The sequence below is a fragment of the Hibiscus syriacus genome, unplaced genomic scaffold (assembly GCF_006381635.1).
Source record: "Hibiscus syriacus cultivar Baekdansim isolate YM2019G1 unplaced genomic scaffold, ASM638163v2 tig00112114_pilon, whole genome shotgun sequence".
NCBI lineage: Eukaryota > Viridiplantae > Streptophyta > Magnoliopsida > Malvales > Malvaceae > Hibiscus > Hibiscus syriacus.
The window spans coordinates 1547953-1556737 of NW_024063255.1; the positions used below are offsets into that span (position 1 = coordinate 1547953).

Genomic DNA, 8785 nt, shown 5'->3' on the forward strand with positions numbered 1-8785 from the left:
GGATGCTTTAGGTCCAGAACCATGTGATATGATGGAGTTTCTTTCTTTTATAGTCAGAAGTGTTTGATGATGTTTCTATATTATTAATTTCTCTTTTGATGAGGAAGATGATGTAATTTTTTTTTCATGTCTTAGGTGTTACTGAAAACATTTTGTTCCCTAATGCGAGCTTCCGTGCCATCTCAGGAGGACCAAACTGAGATTGCATTTTGGTTTTAAAAGATGTGGATGTCCTGGATCCTTGGAAAGTTCATACTTTAGCGATATTTTGTTCTTAACTTGAGTTCTTTCCTTTCTTGAAGGTAATATTTATGTTAGATCTGATTCCTATCTAAAGTTGTGAACAGCATGTAGCAAAAGCCAGCTGGGTTGGGATTTGATTTGTGTGAAGAAGAGTATCATCACAATAGAAGATATCGCTTGGAGATCACCCTCTGTATTGAGACGGGAAAGATGTGAAAATGATGGTCAGGTTTGTCGGACAAATGGATAGGAGCTTCTCCAGGAAAAGCCATCGGTGGTGCATGGTAGGTTGATGTTTTTGGATCCCTATAATAACTGTGCTTCTTGCCTATTGGGATTAAACTGTCGTTCCCCTCAATATTTCTTATGCCTTTCATGCTCTACTCGTTGGTGGTTATAGACATACGATTTAAATGTGTATTTATCTTGTGGAGGTTGTTTTTATTTCTTTGTTTTACGTCCTATACGAAATGTTCAGTGCATTATTCTTATATTGTTACTCTAACGAGCTTTAAACGCTGTGTCCATTCTTATTTGAGTGTATGGCATCAAATTTTGTGTTGCACCATACTGTACGAGTAAATTTGAGATCCAGACACATGGGTATAACTATAAACATTAGGGGAACTGCACTTTTCGTAATTAAATAAATTTATTTGATTTGAATGATTGTTTATAAAAGTAATATTTGTTCATCATCTTTCTTAACAAACCTAAAATTTTAAGAAAAAATAAGATTAATTTCCAACACTGAAACCGGTTGATAAATTTATTTATTTCAAAATTTCTTAATGTCGATGAAATTATAATACATTAACTTACCGCCACCTTTCACTTCTAAACAAGTGTTCGAGCTTTCTCACAAAAACATACAAACAAACATGTAAAAGCCAAAAAAAAAACGCCATAGCCCACCGTTTCTCAAACTTGGCTTGCTCTTTCTGACTTTTACAATGATGATGGGTTTTCTATTCTCCTTTTCATCTTTTGTTTAATCAATCAAACTTTTGTTTACCCTTGTGGGTGACAGCCGAAATACCTCAAGATTTGCATGTAAAAAACATTTTCAACTTTTCACTGTTTTCTGAGTTTCCTTTCCCTCAAATTCTTCTCTGTAGTCTCTATTTTCTTCTCCGTTTTCCTTTTGGATTGAAAGAATTAGCAAATAGCTAAACACCCTGAGCTTTTTTTCCCCATGGGGTCTTGCTTTAGTTCCAGAATTAAAGCTGAGAGCCCTCCTCACAATGGTATGCTTTCTTTTTTCCCAGATTTTTTAATCAAGTTAGCTTCTTTTGAGATGTTTTTGAAGTACCCTTTTTGAGATGTTTATGTGTTTGATGTATTGCAGGGGCTAATTCAAGGTGTGTTAATGAAACAAGTGGTTCAAGCAGCCAGGTTTCAGTGCCTAGAACCGAGGGGGACATTCTTCAGTCTTCCAATTTGAAGAGCTTTAATTTCGGTGAATTAAGAACAGCCACCAGGAATTTTCGACCTGATAGCGTTCTCGGTGAAGGCGGTTTCGGTTGTGTTTTCAAGGGTTGGATCGATGAGAATTCATTCGCAGCTTCTAAGCCTGGTACTGGCATGGTTATTGCTGTTAAAAGGCTTAACCAGGAGGGTATTCAAGGCCACCATGAATGGCTGGTGAGTTTTACATTTTCCCCTGTTAAAAGGATTTGCAGTAGCTTCGGGTTAAGCTTTTACTATATATGTGCGGTTTGGTTTGAACAAATGCATATAGTTGTGGTATGATTCTCAACATATATGGAAAATTTATAAAGGTTTGAACATAGTTATGTCGAATCTGCCTGAGCCTGTGTAAGGTAGGTTCGAACAACAATGGTGAAAAGAATGAACTCATCGAAACATCCTTAAATGTAAAATGGTACTACTTTGTTTGATGAAGTAGTTTGTTATTGAACTTATGGAGTATCTTACGTGTGTGTGTCTGATGCATATATACATATAGGTGTGGTATGATTCTCCACATATATGGAATAGGGTTGAACAACAATCATGAAAACAATGAACTTATTGAAACATCCTTAGATGTAAAATGGTACTACTTTGTTTGATGAAATAGTTTGTTATTGAACTTATTATCTTTTATGTGTGTGTGTGTATCTTCCCCAAATAATTGCTTTGCCTTAGGTTAAGCTTTTACTATGTAAATGGGTATGGAGTATGACCCCTGTATTCGAGACATATTTTAGTATGGGGCACAGGTATGATTTGCCTAATATTTGATAACTTCGAAAGCCATGAACATATTCCTGTAGGAGTCATATCCTTATCCGCAAAGTCCGAATAACTTAGGTTTGAACAACAATGGTGAAAAGAATAAACTTACCAAAACATCCTTAGATGTTAACTACTTTCTTTAAAGAACTAGTTTGGTATTGCTTCCAAATGCTCGACTGGTGGGTATCTTTTATATGTATGTGTATATATATGGGATAAGATCCTATTACACAATGTAAAACTCTTTTATTTTTATACAGATTTAGTACCGTTGGATGAGTGAAAATAGATGTAGGATCCTAAATTTGAGTAAAACTTAAATAGTTTTACATTATGTAAGTAGATCCTAACCTATATATATGAGCTCTGCAGTAGTTTCAGAGTCCTATGTTTTATATGTATGTGTGTGTATATATATATATATGGGATAAGATCCTATTACACAATGTAAAACTCTTTTAGTTTTACACAGATTTAGTACCGTTGGATGAGTGAAAATAGATTTAGGATCCTAAATTTGAGTAAAACTTAAAGAGTTTTATATTATGTAAGTAGATACTAACCCATATATATATATATATATATATATATATATATGAGCTCTGCAGTAGTTTCAGAGTCCTTGCTTAGCCCTTTGATTAAGCTTTTACCACTTGGATATGGGGTATGAGCCTGTATCCAACTGATATTTCAACATGCTTATCAGTATGCTTTTCCAGTTATAAGGAAATATAGAAAAAAAAATTGGACAGAGTTGTGTTGGAGTTGAAGACATATCCGTAGCAGCTCGAGTCCATGTAATGTAGGGTTGAACAACAGTGGTGAAGGAATGAACTTACTGAAACATCCTTGGATGTTTGTTTGATAAAATAGTTTGATATTGCCGTCAAAGTCTTGATCATGAGGGTTTCTAGGGCCACCATATATGCACACTAGTTTCAAAATCATTGCTTAGCGCTTTTGTTAAGCTCTGCACAAGTAGGCTTGCTTAATTTTATGTGATTCGAGAACGAAAACTTCATCTAAAGGTTGGTCGAACAACGATGGTGAAAGGAATAAACTTCTTGGAACATCCTTCGATGTTAAGAAATACAACTTTGTTTGATGAAATAGTTTGTTAATTTTAATGATTCATGTGGCTTGTAGGCTGAAATCAACTATCTGGGGCAGCTTTATCATCCCAATCTCGTGAAGTTAGTCGGCTACTGCTTAGAAGACGATCATCGGCTTCTGGTTTACGAGTTCATGCCGAAAGGCAGCTTGGAGAACCATCTTTTTAGAAGTGAGGAGTTCATTCATTTAAAACTTCCTTTAGTTAATCAGTTCGATTGTCTCCGTTTTTAATGGATATATATCTTATTGCAATGAAGCAGGGAATTCTTATTTTCAACCACTTTCTTGGAACCTTCGGATGAAGGTTGCTCTTGGTGCTGCCAAGGGTCTTACATTTCTACATTCCGATGAGGCAAAAGTGATATATCGAGACTTCAAAACATCGAACATCTTGCTTGATTCGGTAACGCCAGACTTAATAAGCGAAATTCTCTATTTGTACTTTCGGTTCTTGCAGCTTTCTCATATCTTTCTTGTTCGAAATGTAAAATGACAGAACTACAATGCAAAACTCTCTGATTTTGGTCTAGCTAAGGATGGACCAACCGGCGATAAAAGCCATGTCTCGACTCGGGTGATGGGTACCTACGGCTATGCAGCTCCCGAGTACATTGCAACAGGTAGCTTTTCAACTTGACAACCGTCTTTCTGAAGCGAATCAAATTTTAACTTACTTTGTTCTTATCAAGGCCATCTAACAGCAAGAAGCGACGTGTATTGCTTCGGGGTTGTTCTTCTCGAGATGTTAACCGGAAAACGAGCATTGGACAAGAACAGACCGTCGGGAGAACATAATTTAGTCGATTGGGCCAAGCCTTACCTTACCAGCAAACGCAAGATGTTCCAAATAATGGATGGTCGTATCAAAGGGCAATACACGCAGGAAGCGGCGTTAAAAGCTGCTTATCTCGCACTGCAATGCCTTTCTGTAGAACCCAAGTATAGACCGAAAATGCCTGCCGTAGTGAAAGCACTAGAGCAACTTCAAGATTCCGGCAACGACAAAGGAGTGTCCGAGCGATCAATCTCAAATGATTGAGAGTCTTTGAATAGATACTATCTTGTATTCATCTCATATTAATAACAAATATCTTATAATTTTAATATAATGTTGATTTTATTGAAAATATGTTCAATCTATAGTAGTAGGCTTACACTGATGAAACAAGATATTTTTCGATGAAAGTATTAAAAACTTTTAGTATTTTATAAATATTTTTAAATTTTAATTTTAAATAATTAATAATTTATTATTTATAATTTTGACAATTTTAATCTTATAATTTTTATTTAATTTTTGAATTTGAATAGTATTTTTATTTTTAATAGTTTTTAATTTTTTTTAATATTTTAATATTTTTTCTTAAAGATTAAATAAACTCTTAAATTTTTGTAAAAAACAATAAAGCCTTTAAATTCAATTAGAAAAAATTAATTAAGACACTTTGTCGTATTATTATTCACATGTCAACTACCGATAATGTCACAATGGACCACTATTTTAGTATAATTAACTATCATGCTAATATTGTGATATTCGATGACGGTTTTTGTCGATAAGAAAATTACACAAAAATCGATTAAATGAATTTAAAAACTAAATTAATATAATTAAAAGATAAAGTCATATTTAAGTTTACTATAAGAAAACATGCCGACATAATCATGTGATTAATTAAGCAAGTACTGAAAATAAGAAAACAAAACAAAAGCAGATGAATTGTACATTATTAATGCTTAAATAATTCAGAAAAGGATTAAGCTCTATAATTACTTTGAAACTTTATTCAATTGTACACCTTTAGTCGTGTTGTTTACATCCATATTTCATTGAGTTAAACTAGGTTGTGGTTCAATTTTTTTTAATAAATTATTTAGGACCATGATAAAATACGTAAAATTGTTTTTTAAATCGAAATAAATATTTATTTAAATTAAAAATGTGTCGTCAAAGAACCCCATCAAAGTACAAACGGGGCCGGCACTGTAAACAAGCAACAACAGCTTGATTCGAGTCAGAAATCACATCGGATTTATCTTTTTTTCCGACTCTTAATACGTCTACTTACAATAATAGTATCATCGTTCAATTTTCCAGGGCATCTCGTAATTTTTTTTTTCCGTTTTGAGAATATCTTCGATATTTTTCAATAGATTTTTGAGTATGATAACTTCATCAAACTGTTTTTTATCTGGCAATTACGATTTTACTTGCTTCAGTTCATTCTCACAGTTCTCAACATTAGTCACAACATCTTTCATGTTAAATTTCTCTGATTTATGATTCTTGGATTCCATGGCTATACGAGTCTTATTCATGTTTTGTCGAGTTCCTGATTATTAAAAGTTATACAATTATGACAATTGTATGATAATTTTCATATCAAATAGAAAAAGGGAAAATTACACAAATAGTCCATTGACTATAGAGTGATGTTTTGTCGAGTTCTCTGATTATTAAAAGTTATAGAATGGTTATCCGGTTATTCATGTGTTTCAAACTCGTCCTTTTTTGTTAAAAAATGATAGTCGTCTAAGTTGGACGTTAACCTACTTATTGGGATATGATAAAATCATATTTTAATGATATTTACTAGCATCATCGTTGCTTTGAAGCAATGACTTTACGACATAATGTTTCAAGCACTAGCTCGAGCTCGAATACAGACGTTATGGGTTCGAGCATTAGCGATTGTAAGAGTAATTTGAACATTCATTGTCAAATGGTCTAAGAATATCTAGAACAAATACTATTTTATAAAAATCTTAGTTTAATAAAAAAGAATATTATAATCAAAATTTAATTATTTTTGTAATCATTAGATTTCAAAGTTGATATTTAGAAACATTAAGGAGACATGGCAGATGTACATACAAGTTCTTATATTATGGTGTAGTGCATTTTGGTTACTCTATTTTTAAAATGGAAAAAATATATTTAAGGGTTTCTCTTTTTCACTAACTTATTTTTTTTAATATTTTTGTCTCTCTTTCCTTTTTTTCCTTTGAATATTGTTTAGCTATAGGTGATACCAATTTTAATATTGATTATCGATCACTCGTGATTATTATTTTTCTGATTTAAAATTGAAAATTAAAAAAAATGACATAATATGAAAAAAATAAAATTGGCACCACGTCAAGGAATGGTCTTGCGGGTAGAATCGGTGAAATTTTTAGAAATAGTGAAGGGCTGACCCTTGGGTCCTTCTCGGAACCAATCGGCCGTGGTCCCCCTGCTCTAGCTGAACTTCTAGAGTTGAAGCATGGGTTGTACTTGTTCTTCTCCCCTAGTGCTACTCTCGATCACAGACATCGTTGAATGCGACTGCAAGTTAGTGATTGATTGGGTTTTCAACTTCGGGTCCTCTCCCCTGGTTAGCGCTATTGCAGCTACCATTACGTCCAAGAATGGTTTGCTTCGCCACATTTCTAGAGCTTGTAAGATGCTAACACTCTTGCTAAGAGATGACTAGGTTAATTGTTGTAATATTTCCTGGGCAGTCTGTTTTTGGTTTGGTTCATGGAGGATTTGTCCATGTTCTACCTCTTTTAGTTTATTCACTTATTGTAATTTGACTTCGGTCCGGTTAGTTTTATATAAAAGTTTATAGGTATTATTTTCCTCCTTTCGTTATTAAAGTTCATCCTTGATATGAATGAGGTTTTTAACGATGCCACCTTTCTATCAATTTTTTTAAATAAGAATCTATATCATTTTGATACGGTTTTTTCTGTTCTTATGACACGTTTCTATGTGATTTCTTATAGTTTTTTTGGATGGTTTGAAAGTTAAAGTGTCTAGAGGTGTATTTTGAGGGTACGAAATGTTAGGAAAATAAACCGAGTACAAGTAATTTCCCTATAACCAGATTAGTGAGAATGCGAAATAAAAGCGGAAAAATAATACCCGAAAATTGATAACGAAGTTCAGCCAATTGTGCTTACGTCTCCGGGCTGCTGCAGATCTTTTACTAAGAGAGAAAATTTACAGGTGTTTACAAAACACTCACTACTCACAAGAAAGCTCTCTAGTATAGGAAGAAAGAAATGTTTTGGGATGATTTTGAAGCTAAATGGGTAAGGGTATTTATAGTAGAAACTTAGGGACTAATCTTTGAAAATACCCTAAAGTGCAATGACTAAAGTGAATTTACCCATTCCTATTTTCAACAAACATCTACCAAAATTTTACCAAACTTTGAAAAACATTTTTCAAAGAAACATTTACCAAACTTTGAAAAAAACATTTTCCAAAGTTGGTTGCCAAACTTTGAAACTTTTAACAATCTCCCACTTGAAGACTGATTTTAATATGTCTTCACACCTCGATCAATGCAGCAGCATGTCTGGTCTTGTTATTCTAGCATGCCAACTGAAGTTGAACACAACTTCAGTTTATCCGTAGTCACCGTCTTTGTCAACATGTCTGCCGGATTTTGAGCTCCACTAATCTTTTCAAGTTTCAAAATCCCATCTTCCAGAAGAGACCGGATAAAATGATATCTCAATTGTATGTGCTTTGTCCTGGAATGAAAAGACGGATTCTTTGCTAGATGGATAACACTTTGACTGTCGCAATACAAGATATTGTTTTCTTGTTTCTTGCCTAACTCTTCCAAGAAACTTTGCAGCCAAACCATCTCCTTGCTGGCTTCCGTAACAGCGACATATTCTGCTTCAGTTGTGGAGAGAGCAACTATCTTCTGTAGTTGAGAAACCCAACTCACAGCAGTTCCTCCTAGAGTATAGACATACCCTGTAGTGCTCCTTCTGATGTCGACATTTCCGGCTAAGTCAGCATCTACATAGCCTGTCAGTATCATATCTCCACCTTTGAAACAAAGTGCTTTGTTTGTGGTACCCCGAAGATATCTGAGGATCCATTTGATTGCTTCCCAGTGTACCTTGCCCGGATTATTCATGTACCTGCTAACAGCTCCCACTGCATGAGCAATATCTGGTCTGGTACAAACCATGGCATACATCAGACTTCCAATTGCTGAGGCATACGGCACCTTCACCATGTGTGCACGTTCTTCCTCCGTCTTTGGTGATTGGTCTTTGGAGAGTCTGAAATGAACACCTAAAGGTGTACTTACTGGTTTAGCATCTTGCATGTTGAACCTGGAGAGTACTTTGTTGATGTACTCAGCCTGTGATAACATCAAAGTCCCCGACTTTGTGT

At 34.4% G+C, this 8785-nt stretch overlaps 1 protein-coding gene and 1 long non-coding RNA gene across 2 annotated transcripts; one reads left to right on the plus strand and one right to left on the minus strand.

Moving 5' to 3' along the window:
- Nucleotides 1-1331: 1331 nt before the first annotated feature.
- Nucleotides 1332-1529, minus strand: LOC120174706. Its single transcript, XR_005521194.1, has 2 exons — nt 1419-1529; nt 1332-1384 (listed from the first exon to the last, which is right to left on the minus strand). It is a non-coding gene; the product is annotated as an uncharacterized LOC120174706 (long non-coding RNA).
- LOC120174704 (receptor-like cytoplasmic kinase 176) lies at nt 1424-4663 on the plus strand. The gene is made up of 6 exons (XM_039181473.1): nt 1424-1490; nt 1592-1887; nt 3631-3766; nt 3858-4000; nt 4094-4217; nt 4287-4663. Exons 1-6 carry the CDS (start codon nt 1439-1441, stop codon nt 4634-4636), a joined length of 1101 nt encoding a protein of 366 aa, XP_039037404.1. The 5' UTR covers nt 1424-1438; the 3' UTR covers nt 4637-4663.
- The last annotated feature ends 4122 nt before the right edge of the window (nt 4664-8785 follow it).